The sequence below is a fragment of the Colletotrichum higginsianum genome, chromosome 6 (assembly GCF_001672515.1).
Source record: "Colletotrichum higginsianum IMI 349063 chromosome 6, whole genome shotgun sequence".
Classification (NCBI taxonomy): Eukaryota; Fungi; Ascomycota; class Sordariomycetes; order Glomerellales; family Glomerellaceae; genus Colletotrichum; species Colletotrichum higginsianum.
The window spans coordinates 1,976,927-1,999,445 of NC_030959.1; the positions used below are offsets into that span (position 1 = coordinate 1,976,927).

The 22,519-nt window shown below is 55.3% G+C and overlaps 7 protein-coding genes across 7 annotated transcripts; 4 read left to right on the plus strand and 3 right to left on the minus strand.

Moving 5' to 3' along the window:
* On the minus strand, positions 1 to 852 carry CH63R_09002 (uncharacterized protein; the record flags this gene model as incomplete). The annotated part of the gene is made up of 1 exon (XM_018303976.1): positions 1 to 852. The coding sequence occupies one exon, from the start codon at positions 850 to 852 to the stop codon at positions 1 to 3; it is 852 nt and encodes a 283-aa protein (XP_018155999.1).
* Positions 853 to 3,090: 2,238 nt separating this feature from the next.
* CH63R_09003 (C2H2 finger domain-containing protein) lies at positions 3,091 to 4,932 on the plus strand (the record flags this gene model as incomplete). Its single annotated transcript, XM_018303977.1, has 1 exon — positions 3,091 to 4,932. The coding sequence occupies one exon, from the start codon at positions 3,091 to 3,093 to the stop codon at positions 4,930 to 4,932; it is 1,842 nt and encodes a 613-aa protein (XP_018156000.1).
* Positions 4,933 to 8,846: 3,914 nt separating this feature from the next.
* CH63R_09004 (Kelch domain-containing protein) lies at positions 8,847 to 10,568 on the plus strand (the record flags this gene model as incomplete). The annotated part of the gene is made up of 1 exon (XM_018303978.1): positions 8,847 to 10,568. The coding sequence occupies one exon, from the start codon at positions 8,847 to 8,849 to the stop codon at positions 10,566 to 10,568; it is 1,722 nt and encodes a 573-aa protein (XP_018156001.1).
* Positions 10,569 to 10,919: 351 nt separating this feature from the next.
* On the minus strand, positions 10,920 to 12,032 carry CH63R_09005 (NADH-ubiquinone oxidoreductase 24 kDa subunit; the record flags this gene model as incomplete). Its single annotated transcript, XM_018303979.1, has 3 exons — positions 10,920 to 11,294; positions 11,473 to 11,763; positions 11,907 to 12,032. The coding sequence occupies 3 exons, from the start codon at positions 12,030 to 12,032 to the stop codon at positions 10,920 to 10,922; spliced, it is 792 nt and encodes a 263-aa protein (XP_018156002.1).
* A 2,231-nt stretch (positions 12,033 to 14,263) lies between these two features.
* CH63R_09006 (AMP-binding enzyme) lies at positions 14,264 to 16,025 on the plus strand (the record flags this gene model as incomplete). The annotated part of the gene is made up of 2 exons (XM_018303980.1): positions 14,264 to 15,886; positions 15,951 to 16,025. 2 exons carry the CDS (start codon positions 14,264 to 14,266, stop codon positions 16,023 to 16,025), a joined length of 1,698 nt encoding a protein of 565 aa, XP_018156003.1.
* Positions 16,026 to 16,768: 743 nt separating this feature from the next.
* Positions 16,769 to 18,306, minus strand: CH63R_09007 (Transcriptional co-activator; the record flags this gene model as incomplete). Its single annotated transcript, XM_018303981.1, has 3 exons — positions 16,769 to 17,490; positions 17,543 to 18,013; positions 18,072 to 18,306. The coding sequence occupies 3 exons, from the start codon at positions 18,304 to 18,306 to the stop codon at positions 16,769 to 16,771; spliced, it is 1,428 nt and encodes a 475-aa protein (XP_018156004.1).
* A 690-nt stretch (positions 18,307 to 18,996) lies between these two features.
* On the plus strand, positions 18,997 to 21,753 carry CH63R_09008 (Spc97/Spc98 family protein; the record flags this gene model as incomplete). Its single annotated transcript, XM_018303982.1, has 2 exons — positions 18,997 to 19,142; positions 19,224 to 21,753. 2 exons carry the CDS (start codon positions 18,997 to 18,999, stop codon positions 21,751 to 21,753), a joined length of 2,676 nt encoding a protein of 891 aa, XP_018156005.1.
* Positions 21,754 to 22,519: the final 766 nt, after the last annotated feature.

The window sequence follows — 22,519 nt, forward strand, 5'->3', positions numbered from 1 at the left end:
TCAGGACTGGCTGTTTTGCCAAGGGTTGCGGTTATTGAAAGGAGCATGGTTGAGGTGAGGTGGAAATGGGTTCACGCCATCGTTGCAGTGCAGGTCTTGCATGAACGTCCAGAAAGGGATCGATGGTCCGGTGACTGTGACAAGTTGGGAGGCTGGCCGGGCGGCGGAATTGTGACCGGCCCAGTCATGGGTATGTAGCTTCCTGATGAACAGCCACTTAATGGAAGACTCGGAAAACGGTGTGCCATCTGTCATGGTGCGGACTGGGAAGTGTCGACGTTGGAAATCGGGCGGCCGAGAGAGTTGTTGTTTCGCGAGCGCATGGAGTGATGTCGAAAACCAACAGGGATATCGCGGGCTGGGCCCAGCTTGAAAGGGCAAGGGCGGCCAGGCAGGGAACGTTGTAGTCTGGAGCATGGAGCACGTTTGCGGGACGGACCTCGGGTGGTGAAGTGGATGCGCTGTGGATAATTGTAGGAGGTTACACAAGAAGTACGTTACTCGCTGCTGGCCTGATCGAAAGCTGTTAGGATGCAATGGGGTGAGATGGGATGGGAATCTAGCAGGTGATGTCGGGTTTGGGTTCTTTGTTCTAGTTTTTGCTGCCCAGTGGCTGGCCGCTTCTTCTGCCCGTTTGGGAACGGCAGTGCCATTCGGTAAAGCTCCTTTCCTGTCTCCAGCCTTCCGCAAAACCTTTACAGGTCGGAGGGACATGATAATCAAGGCAGCGACTTGAGGCATCTTATTAATAGTAATCAAGATACCTACTACCTGGGTGGGACCGTACATGAATGTCCTTAGATTTGGATCTCTAGTACCACGCATAAAGTTGGAATCGGGGGTGTCATCCATAAGCAGTTGCCCTGCTGCGTTGGGACTTAGAGAGGGGCGTCTTCCGTTAACTCCATGTCCACATCCGCATGCGCGCCCCTCCCCCTTCGGAAGGGTTGGGGGGCGGAATGGTATCTCTTGATGCCACCGTGCTAGTCAGCCTGTGGCTGCCTTGCTTGGGGTACGCCTCGTGGGGGGTGGGGGGGCGGAGAGCGGCCAATCGCGTGGCTTACATGGGTATGTAGAAATGCTTGCCCGGTCCAAGTGCGCGATGCTGTCTCTCTACGCAATCTTCTACTCCTTCTCGGCCGTGATCCGTTGCCCATCCGCCTATCACCCTCCCCGTCTTCGCCCCTCGACTTCCGCCCTCCTCTTCTCCCCCTGCACATTTCCGGCCTCCGCTTCTCCTTCTCTCGCCGGCCAGCCCTGTCACATCCCCTCGCCCAAGACAAGAGGCGCAGACTGGCCCAGATTTCGAAATTTACCTACATCACGACTTTTGGCCTCCACATCATCTTCTATTCTTCTCCTCGTGCTCCCCCGTCGTCACTGGCTACTCCAAATCCGGGTGTCATATTTACTTTTGGCCGCTGACGAGATGCAAACCCCCTTGCGGCTTTCTCCATGGCACCTAAGGAGCATCTGAATCCTCAGTCTTAGTCCTTCGGCCGCGGTTGTTCTTCAGTAGAGCAGACATGACGGGCAAGTCTAGAGATTCGAGACACAGACTCTGCCCCTCATGACCAACCACCTACCGATGATTCATTCCTCAACTGAGAGGCATGTCGTGAGCCTGTCTCCGTTATTGAAAGCCTCAAGTTTCGCTTAAAAAGTTATAGGCCTGCCTAACATCTCGAGCGTCATCAGGGCAAAACAATGCTTCGTATGTTGGGCGTGCATCTCGTCCAATCCCGCTTCGAACGCATACCCTTCCTGTTTTAAGGTTGCTCAAATAAATATACACTCCTACACGGGCAGCAGTAAAATTACGTTTGCAAGCTGCCTCGCTAACACCAAACCACAATTGACCAATATTCCGAATGACGACCGTCGGTGACGTTGGCAATGCGTCCTCAAGTACATCCCAAGATGGCGGCTGTGGCAGTCAAAACAGACAAATCTCGATGCTTCGCCGCCGAACCGACAGTAGGCGACATGCACAAACACAGCACGTGGATGTATGGAGACTGACAGGTCTGGGAATGGTCACTCGGGGCTCTTGGTGATTTGCTGGCGACGACGAGGCAACTGGAGCGCAAGGCGTCCGCATCTGCCTGGAGACAACAGAAGGCATGTCTGAGCCAGCTTACCTAGGAGAGACAAAAACCCAACACCTACTCGTCCCGTCGGCCACGGAGTCGGAAAGGCAGACAGACCAAGGCACAGCCATGGCGGCTCCTTTCGCCCACTACCGTCATCTTCCACCTTCCGCCGGTGGGCAAGATGGTGTGGCCTGCGTACCATCCGCCAAAGAAACAACAGCACACAACGCATTTGTATAATTTTATACAGATGCTCCTGCAGCCACCAGACGCTAGGCGTTGTTGTGGACCAGCCCACACCATACATATTCCCTGCCGCAGTCTCGGACTTCAGGGGTGTGCATATGTACATCCGCAGCGTCTGATGAGGATGGCCCTCCACTGCACATCCTTGCCTCTTCTTTCACACCTGTTCATTTTGCCCTCCCACCTATAGCCGGCTTCTTGTCTCTGCCATGCGGCTCTGCAAGAGATACGTATCTTCGTTGATGGGGTTTTGTCCCTTCCCCCAGAGCTCTTTGCTTTGGGAGAGCCTAGCTAGCTGCCCTGGCGCATTTGCTGTGCCGCTAGTCACCCGAGTTACCCCGTGAACTTATATACACCTAGCATCGCCATGTTGCTAGGTCTTCGATGTCATTATTTAGGGTCTCGATGGCCACAACAGACATCAAGACAACAGCCCCTTGTTAATTTGAAAACTTGAGCATTTGTTTTCTTTTACCACTCTGTTCTCACATCGGCCTTCTCCTTAATTCTATGCAACCTTCGATTTTCTTCAAAGGCAACAGTCTTGTGTGGTCTTAGCTTGGACATCTCATTTGTCAGACTGGGTGTTCAACTTATACCGACGCTGCTGTTCTTTCGTCTAGTTACCTGCCTGCTACCCAGGGCTCAACTATCTGGAAGAACCTCCTGCCACTATTTGGCTCCAGGCTTGCTCAAGAGACAATCGCTTCCTTGACGTGTCGACTTCCACAGCAGGGGGGAATCCCACAAGATGGCCTACTTCTACGAACATGTCCAAGGAGGACATCTTCCTGATGAGCAGCTATACTACGGGCATCAAAGCTTCAGCCAGATGCCCATGTCCTACCTTGAGTCTTCGTCGTCCTCGGACTCCTCCACACCGGTCGACCCGAGTTTTGCATCCTACCCCCCTGAGCCGCAATACCAGACGCCATGGCCGGTGAACCAGACCCATCAGATTCAACAATACATGGAAGGTCCACGGACTGCCTTTTTTGTCCCTGAATATGCCCAGGTATTCCACGACATAGCCCGTCCGGCTCAAGAATCAACCACACTACCTCCAGCTTCGCAGCGAAGACATGGTTCCCCCTGCTCTCAACAGACGCTGTCCAGCAGCGACTCCAACAGCCCGCCGACGGAAAGCGATGTTCTACCCGCAACCCCTCCAGACTGTTCTGCCACTTCCCCTTTCATGCAACACAAGCAGTACACCGGCGACTGGGAGACCCAGCAGTATCGGTCTCATACGCTGCTTGGCCTTGGCAAACAGGGTACCGTTTTCGTCAATCCCCACGAGGTCAATATTTCTCAAGCCATATTCGAAGAGGAGGCCATGCCGGCCCCTTTCGATCACAGCCGTACCTTCAGTTTCTGTTGTTCAGACTCTGATGAGTCGAGCATTCCCCAGCAGTCAGCTTTCTCGTCTCGTGAAATGACACCGGAAGCTCTCGAATCCATCGTCAAGAAAGAGCTTCCCACGGCTGAGTCATCTTACCAACAAAGCTACCCCGACCCTGAACTGAGTGAGCAAGACTCCCTTGAATCGACAACCAAGATCGAGCCCCTCATCTCTTTCGACGACAAAAAGGACTCGGATTACAGGCCTGAGCACCATACACGAAAGCGCTCCCGTAATACCCATACCAGACAGGCATATAGCCCTGGCTCAACACAGGAAAGAAAGAGACCGAGGGTCAATAGCGATACCAGTGGTCTTCCCCCAAGTCGGCTCAACGCGCCTATCCATTCTACGCGGAACCCCAAAATTGTCTGTACAGAGTGCAAGACTCCCTTTTCCGATGAGAGCACCTACCAGAAGCACATGAAGCAACACCACACCCGTCCCTTCGCATGCATTTTCAACTACGCCGGCTGCCCATCCACATTTGCCAGCAAGAATGAATGGAAACGTCACGTAAGCTCCCAGCACCTGGCACTCCAATACTGGCTCTGTGTCCAAGATGGCTGCTCAAAGACCACCAACCCTCCGATTAACCGGCATTCCTCCTCCTCTTCCTCCTGCTCCGTCTCGCCAACACCGCCCGCCTTGCCAAACGGCGCCATATTCAATCGCAAAGACCTCTACACCCAACATGTCCGCCGCATGCACGTTCCCCCTCATGTCAGGAAAGCCCAGAAGCTGAAGAAGCCCACTCCTGAATGGGACGATCACCTTAAGGACCTCCAAGCAGAAGCAGAACAGACACGCTGCGACCTACCTCAGTACATGCGCTGTCCTGCCGGTGACTGTGGACATGAGTTCAACGGCCCGCAAGCCTGGGACGAGCGTATGGAGCACGTCGCGCGCCACCTCGAGCGCGCAGCTGACGGCAAGGAGCCCACGGTTCACTTCGGTGGCGAGACCGACCTAACGCTCACGCAGTGGGCGTCAAGTCCTGGTGTCTACGTCGTACGGCAGACCGATACCCCCGGCAATTGGGAGCTCATAAACCCACTCAAAGGAGAGATTGGGCCTTCCTCGGGCAATGGAAAAGGGGGCAACAGCGGCGGTAAAGCATTGTCTTCCCTCAAGGAGATTGTTGTCGCCGCCTGCTCCGACGAAGACGCTGAGGGCGAGGAAGAGGAGTGATCAACTCCATCACATAGTCTCTTCCGCCGACCCTTTTCAACATCCATACGTTGGCTTTTCTACAGATGCCCTATTGGCGTGTCAGGCGCTTGGTGATTCGGATTGTGCGTTTGACATCACCGTATTAGATACCTCTTTTTCATTTGCTTCTTCCTTTTGTCGTTCTATCAGCACCATGGAATTATGCACGGGGGGGATCTTGGATTTGCCTGTCTTGGCACAATGTTACGAGGGAAGTAAAGTGGACAACCATATTGCGAAAGAGGTAGAACCGGCTTACATGGACAAACATGTGGAGAAACCTGATGAATAGTTACGACTTGTTCTGCTATGATAGCACCAGATATTTGATACCAATTTGTTACTCCTGCGCGATAATGGCTTGATCGTTTGCTCACGTGAAGATGGTTTCAAGTCATCAGTCTGCTACATGACAGAGTGACAAAATCTTCGCCCGAGTCTTTAGGGTGACCAGAGCGGCTCCCCATTGAAAGATGACACTGGTTTCGCTGCGACCCACCAGACCTGTCTGGCGATGCTTGGTATCTCTGTGAATGCGAGGGTCTTCGGTATGAGAGACCGCATAGAGACACTGAACGTTGGCCGAGCATGGAGACTGGTCCTTCGATCCAGTAGATTACCGTTCCACTACCGAGCAGACTGATAGCCGAGACAGTCGTGAACAACCCATGAGACTGGAGGGATGCTAGCCGCCAGATATCCCACCAAAATTCACGTAGGCGCCTCGATGTAATCGCCTATCCCTCTCCTCAAAGCTGAAGAAGACGCCAGAGAGGCGGCTCTGTGTATTTGGTATCGGCGGTAACGAGCTAGGAGGCTCATGCCCGTTTGGCTTAAACGGTCACTTACACGGCCAGCCGCCGATCGACCAGCCCTCCAACTCACAAACCCCGTCGCGCAAGAGTCTCCAGAGACAAGGTAGGTAGCGACTGGGAGCCGGGGCAGCCCGCAAACCCTGAGCCACGCGGCTCAAAAAGGCTCGCCCTGGCGCTAACCGACACACCCGTCATGGGCATTGGTAGGACGGGACTAGTCTGGGCTCCGGGTAGAGGGGTTGACGGGTAGCGCTTCTGACCCTACTAAATGGAGGGGTGCGCGCAAGAAGAAGATGCACATACGTATCGGGTCCTTCTCCCGCCCTGGGGCAGGCCCGACTTTTGGTCCGGTCTGGTTCGTCCAGTCTCATCTGTCAGGCAGCGAATCTGTTGTCCACCCTCCCCGATCCCAAGTCGCCGGCGACATTCCTCTAATCCTGCATATCCACCCTGCTTCTCCTCCTGCAGGGCCGAAAAGGGGGTGGGGTGTCAGAAAAGAACCAGATGCGCCTACGGAAGCCTTGGGTGTCAGTTTGGCCCCCAACGCCCATGGAAACCTGATTTTCACCCTCGTCCCGCTCCGCGAACGACTTGATTTCGTGGGAGGGAACGCAGCCAACGAGGTACTAAGCATGGACGCTGTCAGCACTAGTACCCGTGGGACACCGGCGGGTCCTGCAGCTGGCTTGGTGGGATAGAGTGATGACACCGGGACACACAGCCACGCAGACTGCAGCTTTCAGATGCCAACCAACGGCTCCTGCGGCTAAGGATTGAGCATCCATCTGCGTAGGAGCGCCCACAACCATAGGCCGGTTCGGTCTGATGGGCGACTGCGCCGCAAAGAGAAGGGAGGAGAGGCACATGGGTACACCATCCGACAACACAGCTGTCCGGTACCTTTTCCAAAAATCCACTCACGTCTCTGGACTGTATCGAGATAGAGTCGCGGCAGTGCACTTCCGCCATGGTAGGCTGCGTGGCACGGCCCCCGACATACCATGTGGCCGGGCCCATCATAACCATTCCCAGGCTCTGAGAGTACTTTATTGGTATGGTCAGAAGTGGAACAATGATGAAGGGGGAGAGATTTAGACGGGATGTAGTACAACGGTCTGCGGCTGGGGGCTGAACAAGGATTGTCCAGTTGTGACTGCATTCCTCCGCTGTTGCATGTTGGCTGCACCATTCCGCCTCGTGTTCGGGGCGCAGGAAGCAGCCATTATGTTCCCATTTCTCGACTTTCTTTCGTCGACAAGGCTTCTTGTACAGACTTGATGGAGATGTCTGGCCCCTAGAGGCCATTCTCGCCATGTGATCTTTCAGGGTGCGTGCGTCATGGCTAGCAGTAGGGTTGTCCGCCATACGAGGAACCCGAAGTCTGTAGATGTACAGGGGAAAGACAAATGAGCTGAACTGGTAGAAACGTAAGCCGACCCAACCATGGAACGGTTTGGATGGAGCTGGAGTATGAATAGACCGAAATAGGGCAGAGCAAACGTCACGAACAAGAAGTCGACATCGTTGTGGCAGGGAGTTGAATCCAGCCGGGCCCTTCTGGTCACAGCTGAACAGCCGTCAGCTCCAGTCGAATTGTAGCTGCAGCGATCCAGCTCGAGGGATGGAGTCGCGTACACAGATGTTCCCAGGAAGGTGACAATAGTCGGGACCATCCACCCCAAGACCCAGGGACGGCGCCGATGAGTGGGTCCCGTATACCGATGGGGCCGATCACCTGCCGCGGCGCCTGAGTTAGAGACATCGGGAACTGCGAAGCACATCACACGAGCCCCCGTCATATCTCGGACAAGAACTATCGGATTCATGACTTCCCTGACCGATGTGGTATGAACCGATCTGTTGCCACCCGCCTATATAAAGAGTTGAGGGAAGTGATGACGATCTCTCCAAGGAGCATGCGTCGCATAAGCGTCGGGTTCAAACGGTGCCCGGTGCGGCCACCGTTGTTGGAGTTCATCCAAGCCCGGAAATGTAGAACGCAGAGCAACAGTGATAATTGCAAGGGGATCGATCAGTCGACATGGGTTGTGTGCTGGGCACCTCGTTGGCCTTTGTTGACGACCGCGGCTCGTGATTGGGTTCTCACGTCCCCAGTATACGGCGATTGAGGGGCGCAGGTGGGATGTACGTTGAGTCATGCTGAGGAACGGATATTTGCTGTTGTAGCACCGTTGGGTTCTGCCGGTTGGACATTGGATCGACGCCAATGGTATAACTGGGGGAGTTCCCAACCAACGATGAAGTTTCGAGAGCAAGGTGTCTCCTTCCGGCGATGAAAATGAGTGTTGCTGCTAACCTGGCGAAGAAACAAAATCAGGGTCCTGCATAAGCAATTATCAGGTCCTGGTGTAAGAAGACCCCTCAGTACCCGGCTCCCCAATCCAATGGAGCCGGCGAACTGGTACCTGCCTACCCCACCAATAACACTGCCGAGGACTAAGGTGACTACGCAATAGGGCGACAGGCGACGGGTGCCACTGGAGGTATGTGCGTCGGCCGTTGCCGGGCTCTTGATAGGACGGCAGGAGCTCAGGGAAGCCCGCTCCCCCGCTTCCCACTGCAAGCTGAGCCATCCTCCATCGTACTATCTACCTACGTACAAAGCCCGCCCGTTGCTGCTGAAAACAAGCGCTGGGTGGGTGATACGAGGGAAGGCGAGGGTAGGAGTAATGTGGGAGGGAAACTTTCTTTTCTCCCTTCCCTTTTGTCTTCCATTCCATAACAACAACAAAGCATTTCTTCGCCCTTCGGGACCACCGCCTTTTCCCCGTTGTTTCTCGTCTCGATCTCTATCCGCATCCGGCGCCTGCCTTCACTGCCCGCTTACAACCCACCAAAAATAGCTCCTCCCCCCGGCTGAGGTGAGCGTTGCTTGCTTGCTACGTCATATTGTCAAGGTCGTCCGTCCTGACCGTAAGATCGAAGTTGTCAGCATACAAACTTGACCTCATCCACACGCAATCCCGTCCACTATTTCTCTCCGTCTTCCACCCTCTTCCCCATCGACTATTGACATCCGTATTTGTGTGGACAAACGACCTACCTACCTCAGCAACCATGGAGTCTTTTGGAGCTCTCAAGCGTCGGACGACCGAGATCCTACAATCCCTTCCCCAGAACCTTCCCGCCATGCCGAACATACCCAACGTGAAGAGACCGTCTCTGTCGAGCGGTAAAGGCCCAAAGGCTATGAAGGCCACTTGGGAGCGAATCGACGTCCCGCCCCTCGCCCGTTCCTCCCACACCGTCAGCGTCGTCAACGGTTCTGCCTACGTCTTCGGCGGCGAGATCAACCCTCGGGAGCCCGTCGACAACGATGTCCATGTCATCAGACTGCCTTACAACAGTGCAGGCGCTGATTACTACAAGATCAAGTCCGCCCCGACGAAGCAATACATCCCGCCCGTCGAGAAGAAAACCGACGAGACGGTTGAGGAGCCGGCCGACGCCCCGAACGTCGCGGAAAAGGCCGCGCTGAAGGAACAGCTCCTCGACGAGGTTTCCCTTGCTTCACCGGGCGTCGCAGGAGACGACGAAGATTTGTCCGCCGAGACCGGCGCGGGAAGCACATCCTCGGATCCTGTCTTGGACAAAGGCAAAGGCCCGGCTCTTGCCGAAACTCCCTCTCTTGGTGATGTACCGTCTCCCCGTGTCGGCCATGCCACCGCCGTCATTGGGAGTCGTATCTTCCTCTATGGAGGTCGCGGAGGACCGGACATGAAACCCCTTGAAGAGGGTGGTCGCGTCTGGGTCTTTGACACCCGTATCAATACTTGGTCCTTCCTCGATCCTGTGCCACCCGCTCCCGGAGTGACCATCTTGCCGATGCCCTCGGCGCGCAGCTACCACTCAGCCGCCGCGACTGATCGTCCTCGCGACTTTGTTCCCAAGCATGCGCGTGGCAAGCAAACCTGGAGGGCCTGGGCCCAAGGCGACAGCGCCGAGGTGGGTATTCCTCAAGCTCCCATTGTTGGCCACGCTGCCGTCAATGCCACGGACGAAGAGGATGATGGCTATGGCACTTTCTTCGTGCATGCCGGTTGCCTGGCGAGCGGCGAGCGCACTAATGACCTTTGGGCCTTCGACGTGCGGTCCCGAGTGTGGAGCCAGCTGCCTTCGGCGCCCGGACCGGCGCGTGGCGGCGCCGCCATCACAGTCAGCAAGAGCCGGCTATTTCGCTTCGGCGGCTTTGATGGCAAAACTGAGATTGGCGGACAGCTTGATTTCATCCACCTTGAGATGGACACCTTCGACGACGGTGTTTCCAAGGGTGAAATCGCAGTCCACGGCCGTGGCGGTTGGCAGAGCATTGTCCAGGGTGCCAACTCTGGCGAGCAGGAAATCCACCTCATTCCGGGTCAGACGTGGCCCGGAAACAGAAGTGTGGCGGGTCTCGAGGCCGTCACCGTTGGTGCCGGACGCGAGTACTTGTTGCTCATCATGGGTGAGCGCGAACCCAGCTCGAATGGTCACTCCGGCGCCGGCGCCATGTGGGACGATGTCTGGGCTTTCCAGGTACCGCCTATTGGCATGACCGCTGCTAGCGTGCGGGATGCTATGTTGCAGGCCATTGGTCGGCCGACGGGTGAGGGCAAGTGGACAAAACTCGTGACGGAGCCGTATGATGATGACAACGATGATGGTGAGCCAGCGCCGCGCGGTTGGTTTGCAACAGCACCAATGGGGGATGTGGAGGAGGCTGGTGTTGTTGTCTGGGGAGGACTGAGCTCTGAGAACAAGAGACTGAAGGACGGTTGGATTTTGAGGATCCCCGAGTAAGACACTCTCTGGAAACCCGACTCTGCTTGACGCATTTTTGCTTCCGATCCCCCCTCCCATTCAAACACCACATATTTGAGCGCATAGCAAAACCATCACCTTTAAACCAAAGAAACACAAGCAAGTACCCTCGGTCGGGCACAGGAGTTTCAGGAGAGTCCCGTGTATCTCTAAAGCGTTTCTCCCATGCATTTCGAATACAGCACATTGTGTTTTATATACAAGCCCGACCATGCTCCGGCTCTATTCCGTCCGCTCGGCCCATTCGTGGGGGTGTCCCCTTCGACTTTCGCGCACGCGCTAAAAACTCTCCTCAACCTCTTCGCTCGCTCTCCTGGTCCCGGTTTTGTCTTACAAATCGCTCCTCGTCACCTCGGGGCCCCACGGCTCGGAGGTGAGGTTTGTCAGGCCTTTGCTGTTTTCGCAGGTTTGGCGGCCGCTGTTGATAGGGCCGGGCTTGGGAACCTGGGCAGCGGCGGCGCCACCGGTGGCGGTCGCAGTGGCCTTGAGGGCGTCAAGCAGCTGGACAGTGGTCTCGGGGGTAAGGTCCTCGTAGTAGTCGTCGTTGATCTGGACCATGGGAGCGTTGACGCAAGCGCCGAGGCACTCAACTTCGAGGAGAGTGAAGAGGCCGTCCTTGGTGGTCTCGCCCTGCTTGATACCGAGGTGGTCGATGATGGCCTTGACAATCACGTCGGAGCCGACACCACCAAGCTGGCATGGAGTCTGCGGGTTACTTGTCAGCAAACAATCCGTTCACTCAGAATGGCACCAGCCCCCGTAGCCCTGGCACGGCAATGGCGCCGAACAGAAACGGCTCCCAGTCTCTGGCCCGGCCACGGGAAACTCGGAGAATAGAGGGTTTGAGAGATGGTACGTATTTCGTGAGGAGGGTTGAACTCACGGTCGTGCAGGCCTGGATAAAGTACTTCCCGACGGGAGTGCGGTTGTACATGGTGTAGAAGGAGGCGACTTCGTAGACGCGTTGGGGGGGCATCTCGAGGAGGCGGGCGACCTCGTTCATGACGCTGATGCTGGTGAAACCGTGCTGACGCTGGCCGAGGTCCAGGATGGGCATAACGGCGGCCTTCTTGTACTGCGGCGGATAACGCTTGAGGATCTCGTCGATAACGGCCTCGTTCTCCTTGGTGAACTTAAAGGGGATGTCGGCGTTGTTCTTCGGGGAGTCGCGGTGCTATTCGGGACGAGGCGGCTGATTAGCAATTGTGTCTCGACGGAGGACGCCCGCACCGTCACATCCTCGTTTTTAGTTCGCTCCAGGGGATCGCCATATAGGCAATTGACGTCGGGAGGGGAAGGGTGAAAGGGTGTGCTTACCACTTGAAGTGTGTCGCTTGGGCGGACGGCTGTGAGGGAGAAGGCGCGGAATTGGGGCCTCGCCGCTCGACACGTCGCCGAGCGGAGGGCTGATCTGAAGAGGAGGGGTGAGAGTCTGGAGGCCATGGCGAGGGACTTGTGGTGGCTGCTCAATTGACGATGGGCGAGCGGGCGGGCGGACGGGAGAGGTTGATTTGCGGATATCTTGCGCTGTTCAGATTCGGGAGGTTCAAAAGTCGTGAGCTTCTGCTTGGATAATGCATCGTTATGATTGGTTGAACAGACCGCAACTTGATTATGTAATGATATGGGGCAGCGAATGCACAGGAGGCAAAACTAGGCCAGTGAGCGTCATTAGAGATTGCATAAGTCATTGTGAATTATCCGTATGCTGCTGTGCGTGGAACCGCGCGTTCAGACCGCTCGTTCTTCACATCCAGACGGGAAAATCCCACGACGTGCAACAAAATTATCCCCTTTGGCGGCCGATGCTGCACTGTCCATTCCAAGAACAACTCAGTCACCAGAAAAGTAATGACTGCTTGTCGTGTGTCTACACAATCCTATGGTTGTGAATGCCAAGCGGCAAGTCGAACACGCTGACAAATTGAGAACGTAGAGGCTCGAACAGAAGGGCACTGAATGTTGATGTTTACTTCTTATCAGGGTTGGCATATATGTTAACATTCATACGATCAGAGAAAAACTGCATCCTGCTCCAGTGGGTGGGTTTCGGTGACGTTGAATCTGCAAGGCGCGGAGAGCAAAAGTACGCGGCTGCTTACGAACCACATTAAAGGCCGGCTCAGAACTGCAGGCCGATGCATCTCGCAGGTATAGATAGGCGTACGTACCTTCAAAAATACCAGGTCCTCGGAGAAATACAGGTAACTGGCGGCAGTCTTGCTGCGCGGTATTGAGTGAGCCGCAGAGCAAAGCCAATCGAGGTGAATCAAAGACTGGCCATCAAACCTATCTCAAATCTCGCGAACCTCGTCACACAACCGAACTCTACCTCGGGCGTAGGCGGCTCAAAAGCGAGACGTGGGCTGATTCTTACACCATTGAGTCGATAGGATGAGCGAGACCCTGTTACCGAGGCGAGAAGTCAACCACGCAAACGCCAATTGGACAATGCAAGTTTGAATCAAGTCCTCGATCGCTGTGCAACCTCAGTAGATTATCTGGCAGATCCCAAATCCTCAGATGAAAACATTCTCGCCGGCGCGAGACAGCAAAGTCAATGAAGGGTCACAGGACAGGCAGGGTGTTGTCGGCTTTTATCTTTTGATACATTCGTCGAGCGATGACAGGTTCGCTTTCATACCGGTGGCCTCCAATGGGTTGTTTCTTCGACGTCTCAAACATACACAGTGGTGCACGATATTGGGAGCTTCCAGTGGACAGTCACTCCATCTCACGCTCACTCAATTCTGGAATCCAAATAAGCGAGCTTCCAGGGCCGGGATCGGCTGGCATCCATCCAACCTCCGCGTCACTCCCCCTCTTAGACCTTCGCCCGCCCGGTAAAGAACGTGGCGTTCCGCCGGCAAAGTTGAGCACGCCAGAACGACATGTAAACCCTTTTGGGAAGTGCGAGGTGTCGTCGTTGCTTACCATTCTTCTCCTCCCAACTTTCTCGGAGGCTCGTACCTCGGCTTGTCGATTCCCCCAGCTTTTTCTCCTCGAGGCCCCCCGCATTCGACAGGGGTTTGATGCGGAGATCTAGCGTCACGAAGGTGCTCTACCGCACCCCCCCCCCCCCCCCCCATGTTTGGATTGCATCAATTGCAAGCCATAGTCTCGCTGGAGAGCCGTGACCATTGGACGGAATGGCGCGGGGATGCGTGGTTTCGTCTGGAGTCTTTCGACTACCTAGGTCGAACCAATACTGTATATGGGATCCGCAAATCCCACTTCTCCGTATCCGTCCCGCCCGTCTCCTTCCTCACTGTTGTCGGCTTGAATCCCACGGATTCCATTCTCTCTCCCTCCTACATTCAACAAGTAGGTTTCTTAGTTGCTTGAGTAAGTTACAGGCCCGGGAATAGTCCGAAACAAAATGATCTTAAACCATTGACTCGAGCTCAGGCATCCTCCATTGCTCCGAGTAAGAGACCTGCTGCTTGGACAGAGACTGGGATCTCGAAAAGAAGCTACAAACCTTGTTGAAGCAGGACATTCCTATCGGCTGACATCCTGACACGCTACGATCCGCCAGCTCGACGGAGAGCTCCTACGTCTACTACGTACGAACCGCACTAGGCCTCGACGCGTGTGAAAAAGAACATCTCCCACTGCAGCCTTCATATTAACAGCTTTTCCAATCCAACGAAGGTACACGGCAAACAGCAAAGATGCCAATAAAATCACGGTGGTCGGAGCCCATTCCCAACTGCTCCTTGCAGACATGGATTTTCGGCTCCTTTTTTAACCCTCTCTCTGACCGCAAGGCTTTCTATGATGCCGACCGTCCAGACACCCACTACCTAACCTTCTCCGACTACCGCACCGTGGCCAAGCAGATCGCCATCGGTCTCAAGGCCGCGGGCCTCAAACCCGGTGACCGCGTGCTGCTCTTCTCGGGCAACAACCTCTTCTTCCCTGTCCTCTTCCTTGGCGTCCTGATGGCCGGTGGTATCTTCACCGGCGCCAATCCTGGATTTGTCACCCGCGAGCTCGCATATCAGCTCAAGGACAGCGGCGCGACCTTTATGGTCGCCGCCGAGGGCAGTCTCGACACCGCCCTGGAAGCCGCGAAGCAGGTCTCCATGCCCACGAGCAACGTCTTCGTCTTCGATACTACAATTCCCGGCTCTGGCAAGGCCGAGAAGCCCGCGCGGGATGGTGCCCGCCACTGGACCGAGCTGATCGCCCCTCGGTTGCAGGCTGAGAAGTTCGAATGGGTTGAGCCTTCTGACGCCCGCACTACGACGTGCTGTCTCAACTATAGCTCCGGCACGACTGGCGTACCCAAAGGCGTCGAGATTTCACACTACAGCTATGTCGCCAATGGCACTGGCGTTGTCAAGGTATCGGCTCTGGAACAGGACCATGAGGCATCTCTCGCCCGCTCCGTTGGCCTTTGTTTCTTGCCCCTCTACCACACCTACGCCCAGACGTACTTCGTCGCCAACTTCGCCAAGCAGGGCATTCCCGTCTACATCATGGCGGGTTTCGATTTCGTCAAGATGCTCACCTACATCCAGCGCTACCGCGTCACCCAGCTCGTCAGCGTGCCCCCCATCCTCGTCGCCCTGACCAAACACCCCATCACCGCAAAGTTCGACCTCAGCAGTCTCGAGAGCGTCGGCTCTGGCGCCGCACCTCTCCCAGCCGATGTTGCTCGCCAAACGGAGCGCATTCTCAAGAAGGACGATCTCATCGTTCGCCAGGGCTGGGGCATGACCGAAGTCACCTGCACCGCCATGACCTGGGACCCGACGCGCCTGGAGCGCAGCTCCTCCGTCGGCGAACTCATGCCCAACTACCAGGCGAAGCTCGTTGGCGAGGACGGCAAGGAGATCACCGAGGCCAAGGTGCCCGGCGAACTCTGGGTCACGGGCCCGACTGTCATGCGCGGCTACTGGCGCAACCCTAATGCGACCAAGGAGACGATCGTCACAGACGCCGAGGGCAACCGCTGGCTGCGCACGGGAGACGTCGCATACGTCCAAGAGTACAAGACAGGCGGTCTCTTCTTTATCGTCGACCGCATGAAGGAGCTCATCAAAGTCAAGGGAAACCAGGTCGCTCCCGCCGAGCTCGAGGCTCTTCTTCTCGAGCGGCAGGACGTCGCTGACGCTGCCGTCGTCGGTGTCACTCTCGACGGAGAGGAGTTACCGCGGGCATACATTGTCCGGTCGCCTGGGACCAACGCCACAGGCGAGGAAATAGCCAAGTGGTTGGAGAAACGGGTTTCCAAACACAAGCGCCTCAAGGGCGGGGTTGCGTTTACAGATGTCATCCCCAAAAACCCTGTAAGTGTCTTGTTTCCCATCTTTTGCAGTCCAGGCAGGCAGGCTAATCATATTACACGGCTAGTCCGGCAAGATCTTGCGAAAGATGCTTAGAGACAAGGCCAAGCAGGAAGTTGGCAATTCTGTTTCAAAGCTATAGCTATAGGAAGAAGAGAGTTTCGACAAGGCAATAAGCTGATTGTAGTTACCAGATCTAGCGGCATCTCCACAGACAGATAGAGCTCACTGCATACATATATAGCTTCAAAGTGAAATATCAGCTCCAGAAAGAAGAATACAGTGGTGGACTCTTTAGGGACCAGGAGAAGAAGCCTGTGATGTATGTTGCATTAAGTAACCTGTCACGTTCCGCTAACTGAAGCCACCCTATTCGCCATCTTTCCGTGCTTGCAGGCTCACAGAGAGCAAGTAATAGGGTATCGTCCTTACTGTACAGAACCCTTCCTTTGCCAAAGAACCCTAAACGCCTCCTTGGTTTCTTTGATGACGTTGAAAGCGTACGAGCCCCTCCCCCCCCTTCCTCTGATATCCTATCTCGGGAAAGTCAATAAGAGAGTATGTAGAAACCGACCGAAGTGCCAAAAATGGCAAAAAAAAAGAAAAAAAGAACCAACGACGCCTTTCCTGATGCTAATGCTGACGTGGGGCAATGCTGGATATCCCCAACTTCCAAAACCCAGCAAAACAACCTTACTATGTATTCATCTTCCCCTTCCCCCCTTTATCATTCCGGGAACGAGTTGAAACATGCCTTTTCTTTCTTCTCCAACCCCATAAGCGCGCCCAGTCCTTATAGATGGGACGAATGCCCTGAAGAAAGCGCTTTGAGTAGAGGTTGTCCCTGTTAGAAACCCATGATGATCGTTGTGGTGGCTGTCCGTACTATGACCCAACCGCCAGACACGACTCCAGCACGGAGTCAAGAGCGCCCATATCTTGAGGACCTGCGCCTTCCCACCACGACTCCGAGTCGATATCCATGGCATCCACGTGCCCGTTTGATAGCTGTTCGGCAGCTAGCGGCTTGACGGAGGGGGCTTCTCCTGTCTTGGATCCAATTGGCTCGTGGCCTGGAAGCCAGGTATAGTCGTGCCAGTTCTCAAGCTCCCCTTCACGGTACCCGTACGATATTGCTGTGTTGATGATGGGGAACTGTGCCAAGCCGCTGTCTGCCATCTCGAGAGCGATCCGTACATCTGCCATGCCAAGGGGCCCGCGCTCGCTCGCGGCTTTGGACTCGATGGGTAACAACCCGCTCTTATCGCGCGTAAGCTCTCCTCGTAGAGCAGCATCCTCTTCTTTCACCAGCTGATGCCGATACTTGTGTGTTTGAATCCACTGTGTACCGGCGCCGAAACCGGCAGTTCCGCCCTCCCCTGGGCCATTGCTCCTTGTCTTGGAGAATATAGCCGCCAGCGATTCCTTAATGAACGTTTCTGTCGCAACAGACATAAAGTGTGGCGCTTCTTGAACATGGCCGCTTGTAAGTCCTGCTTCATAGCAGAACGGTAGCATCCTGCCTTCAACTACAGCGGCGTCCGGGAATTCGCCCGACTCCACAGCCAATGGCTGTGCAAAGCGCTTGCGAATTTCCAAATCAAAATCTGCATTGCCATCAGCACTCGGCTTTCAGAACAAGTTTGAATTTCCACATACTCATCTTATTGATACCGCCAATGCCTCCTGCGCTGGGCGGTACTTCGGCCGGCTTAGGCTGTCGCCTATGACTATCGAGAAACACGTTGGAAAGGCTCTCGTGAGGATCGAACTGGGCAAGACCATTGTCAGCAAGAAGTGACGGAGGAACGGAGACAGAGACAATAACATGGGAACCGACATCGTTTGAAGCCAGATCCTTGATGCGCCGACGGTCTTTTGTGGGCAGCTGCATGACATCGCCCTTGAGACGACGCTCCGCAGCGTCGCCAGACACAGGCTTACTGCCGACGGGAGCGGCGGGCTTGTCATTGGCGCTGACCCAAGGGGCAAGCCCCTGATCCGGCATCTCCCTCGTGACATTGCCGTATATAGCAGCTATTAGCTGATTATGGAGGTGTTCTCTTTCGCCATTCGGGGATGCGAGGATGGGATCGATTCGTTCTGAGTACTCGGTCTGGTTCAATCGGCCTGGAAAAGGAGATTAGCAATCAGGAAAGTGAATGCGCAGGTGTCGGGGGCTGCGTACCGACGAGGAACTCTGTTGTTGACTCCTTGTACACGACCCATGCTTCGGGGCCGATGGCCTGCTTCAAAGCGGTATATAGCGGCTCAAGGTCAATGCGGGCGGGAATGATCTGGCTTGTTTTGGAGGTTTTGAGGGACCCGGGGGGTTGTACGGTGATGGTCTTGGTGGACAGAGTCGGTGTTGAAAGATTCACAGATGGGCGGCTGCTCAAGGCCGCGGGGTCGATGTCGGGCATTGCGACGACGGGATGCCAGAGAGGCAGATCACGTCGTCAAGCGTATTAGTGGAGCTGAGCGACACTTGCTTGGGCGGGAGCAGCAACGGCGGGCGGACGACTGGGCGCAAGGCGAGAAATATGTTCATGAGTGGTAGTCAGCGAAAGAGGTAGACGATGCGATCGCAAATTCGTTGTTATCTCGATGAACGGGACATGTTGTGGTCGCTGGCGTGATGGCGAAGGTTGGGGGGAAGTGGTCCCGTGGTTGGGTCCGTCTCGGTCACTCGATTGCGGATAGTGGAGGAAGACGGGATGCGATTGAGAGGTGCTGCACTGCGTTGTCGATGGAAATTTTGCCGAACTGTCTGACGACAAATGCCAACAGAGAGGGCCGAGCCTGGGGAAGAGGTAGAGGAGACTGAGGAAGACGCGCGATTTGTATGGTCCTGAGAGTTCAGGGTACTTCATCGAGCGCTTTGACCACTCCCCTTGTGCCCCTGTGGACGGCTTGCAATTGGCATCAGCAACACTGTGAAGTCGCGTCCGGCGCGTCGCACAGCGTGCTGCATTCGCTGCGAATACACATACCGAAGTCGATACCGCTCCGTCACGACGAAAGCCTCTCTCACTCTCATTTTGGGGGATTTGCTCGAGCAGGTCTCGCCTTCCTCCCGGTTTTTGACTTGACCCATCTTCGGCAATGCCATAATGTCGGCCAACCGCGAGCATCGCATTGCCGGCGCTGTCGACAGCCTAATCGCACACCTGATACCCAACGACCCCCACGAGGATGATGCTGCTGCCCAGGAACGACATGACAACTGCTTTGAGTTGGTGAAGTCAATATTGGAAGCGTGAGTCTCGAAAACGCCCCAAGACACTGTGCGATCCCGTACCTATCTTGGTCCTTGTCATTGACCAACGCCGTCCCGCAGCCCCGCGTCCCCCGCCATTTCCTCAGATGTCAATCACGCTTCGGACCTGATCAAGAGGAAGCTCATACAAAGCAACCCGACACAAGCGCTGCGCTTCTCGAATCTATACACCCGGCTTCTCTCTCTACCCGTGCTGGGGCAGAAATGGGCCATCCTGTACCTCCTTTACCAGCTCGCCGATTCCCCGGATCCAAATGAGCCACTGCCCCTGCCCCCGCCGAACCCCCCTTCGCAAGTACAACGCGACCCGTTCCGGAAACATGAAAGAGACCGTTCTTCTAAGAACTCGACGCCAATTTCAAGGCAAGAAGAGGAACAGTTCAACGATGCTTTTGCACCCGAGGGTTTGAAGAAATTCCCGCCGAAACAGCCCAAGAACCGGTCAGCCGACGAAAGGGAAAATGAGCAGGAGAAGGGAAACGAGGCAGACGAGGTTGAGGCGAACAAACGAAAGGTCGATTTGAAATACACACTGCTCGCCGACAACTACACCGAGATCAAGCCTTCCGAGACCATTCTGTTACGGGACCTCCCCTTTACTTTACAAGGGCTGTCATCCACGACCTTACCTTTCTCAAAACCAGACACTATTACGTTGCCCCCGACATTACCATCTCCAATCATCTCGCTCTTGCACACGGTGTCTGAGCCGTCTTTGTTGTATCGGCGTCTTGACATCTTTGTCAAGTCCCCAGCACAAGGGTTGCTGAGGCAAAGCATCCGAGCCGCAATAGGTGGAGAGTTACGGTCCTACCTTAGCTTAGTCGCGACTCTTGAAGGCCAGATCCGAAGAGCATTGTCCTCGCTGGACGATTCTGCGCCAAGAGGCGGAATTGGGAAGTCGGGCGTGACCTTGAAAAGATGCGTCGTGTGGACACGGGAGGCAACGATGGGTCTGAGGCTCATGAGTCTCATTGCCGAGGAGTCGGAGAGCAAACGAGGCGGCCAGCTCATCTCTCTCATCCATGGGTTTTCATCATCACACGGCGACCCCATGGTAGCGGCGTTCGCTGAACGGTTGCTTGTCCACGTAACACGCCCGTTTTACGACATTCTGCGCCGGTGGATATACGATGGCGAGCTTCTCGACCCTTTCTGCGAATTTTTTGTCAAGGAACAGAAGCAGACAGACGAGCCCAAGACAGGAGGCAGCAGCGTTTGGGAAGACAAGTATGAGATTGACAAGGACATGGTCCCCAGCATCATAACCCAAGACTTCGCGCAAAAGGTCTTCCTCATCGGCAAGTCTCTCAACTTCATCAGGCATAGCTGTGGCGACTCCCAATGGGTCGAGGACTACTCCAAGGCGGCCTCGAAGGAGTTACGCTACGGCGACACCGCTACCCTTGAGGCTTGGATCGACGAGGCCTACAAGACGACGATGAAGCGTCTTATTGACCTGATGGCGAACAAGTTCCACCTTTTTGAGCATCTTCAAGCCTTGAAGAACTACATTCTTCTCGGACAAGGTGACTTTATCGCTCTTCTCATGGAATCTCTTGCTGCGAATCTCGATCGTCCTGCCGGTGCACAATACCGACACACACTTACAGCACAGCTCGAACATGCCATCCGCGGCTCCAACGCCCAGTACGACTCTCCCGAAGTTCTCCGCCGCCTCGATGCACGTATGCTTCAGCTATCACATGGCGACATTGGGTGGGACTGTTTTACGCTCGAATATAAGGTCGACGCGCCAGTGGATGTCGTGGTCACAGATTGGGGCAATCGCCAATACCTCAAGGTTTTCAACTTCTTGTGGCGCATCAAGCGCGTCGAGTTTGCCCTGGCCTCGACGTGGCGCAAGTGTATGACGGGCTCGCGTGGAGTGCTCCAGAACTCGGATCCAGTCGTCGTGCAGACCTGGAAGTCAACCCGTGGCATCCTCGCAGAAATGATTCACTTCATCGGCCAGCTCCAATACTATATCCTGTTCGAGGTCATCGAGTCATCTTGGAACGAACTTCAGAAGCGCGTACATCGCGAAGGCTGCACGCTAGATGACCTCATCAAGGCCCATACCCGCTACCTCAACGACATCACCCACAAAGGGCTCCTCGGGGCGCGGCGCAGCATCCGACATGCCGACATGGCGACTGGCGAAGACGACCGCACCTCTTACCTCTCTCAGCTTGGCGACCTTCTGCGCGCCATGCTCAGTTATCGTGACTCCGTCGACGGCCTATACAGCTGGAGCGTCTCCGACTTCACACGCCGACAAGAGGCTGACGTCATGCGCATGTCGACCCGCGGCGTCCGGCATCAGAAGAAGCCGTCGGAGCCGGGCGGCGATGGCGAGGACGACAACCCGGCCGTCGCTTCGGAGTTCCCCGTTCTTCAGGACCGCCTGCGCCAGCTCGGCGCCACGTTCCGCTCCCGTCTCCAGATCCTGCTCGGCGACCTCGCTTATCAGCCTGACGTGGACATGCGTTTCCTCGGCGTCGCCATGAACTTTAACGACGTCTACCAGCCCTCGAGGAGACGGAGCAAGACGACCTCGACAGCCTCTGCCAACACTTCCAGGGCGTGAGGTGGAATGGAATCTGTTATCGATGTGGGAAGGGGATGGACCTAGGATTGCCACGGGTCGTGGGTAATGGCTTTCCCTCTTAAAGTGTGAAGCACAAGCCCATTTGGTTGGAGCCTTTGCGCAGATGAACCAGAGAGCCCCTATGAATGACGAACTACCTATCCATCATTGCGATATCTGACATTAAATTTTGTTTGTCGTGTGACAGTAGTTCGCGTGCGTGGACTTGTCTCTGTGCCTCGGGAGGAATGCATGGCGTACCAAGACTACGAGTCACAGTTTGTGGCAAGAAAACTCAAGTCATGCTAGAAGAGGCTTTAGGGTCGATTTGAATGGAAAGTTCATAACTATCATGGCATTTCGTCATGGAATCATGAGCCAAAAAAAAGATTGCAACCTCCCCATGACAAAGGGAACAGGCGCAGTCTGGCCAGGAGATGATCTATCTGATCTTTGGGTAAGTCCGCGTGATACGGCTACCATGCAGTGTTCCTTACAAGGGAGGGGGGAAACCTCGCCCCCATAACCAGGACGGTGGGTGGGCTCCAAGGCTCACGACAAAAACAAAACCCCTTTTCCTTTCCTCCTCTCTCCTAATCGCCCGACGATACTGACACAATTACCCATATATACATAATGCGAGGCATCCGAAATGCAGCATGTGGCCTCCGGTTATCGTCAGAGACGCCCTGCACAATGCCGTTATTCAGAGACGAAGCCGAAACGAGACTCATGAGCCTCTTCAAAGTATTTCCCCCCTGATTTC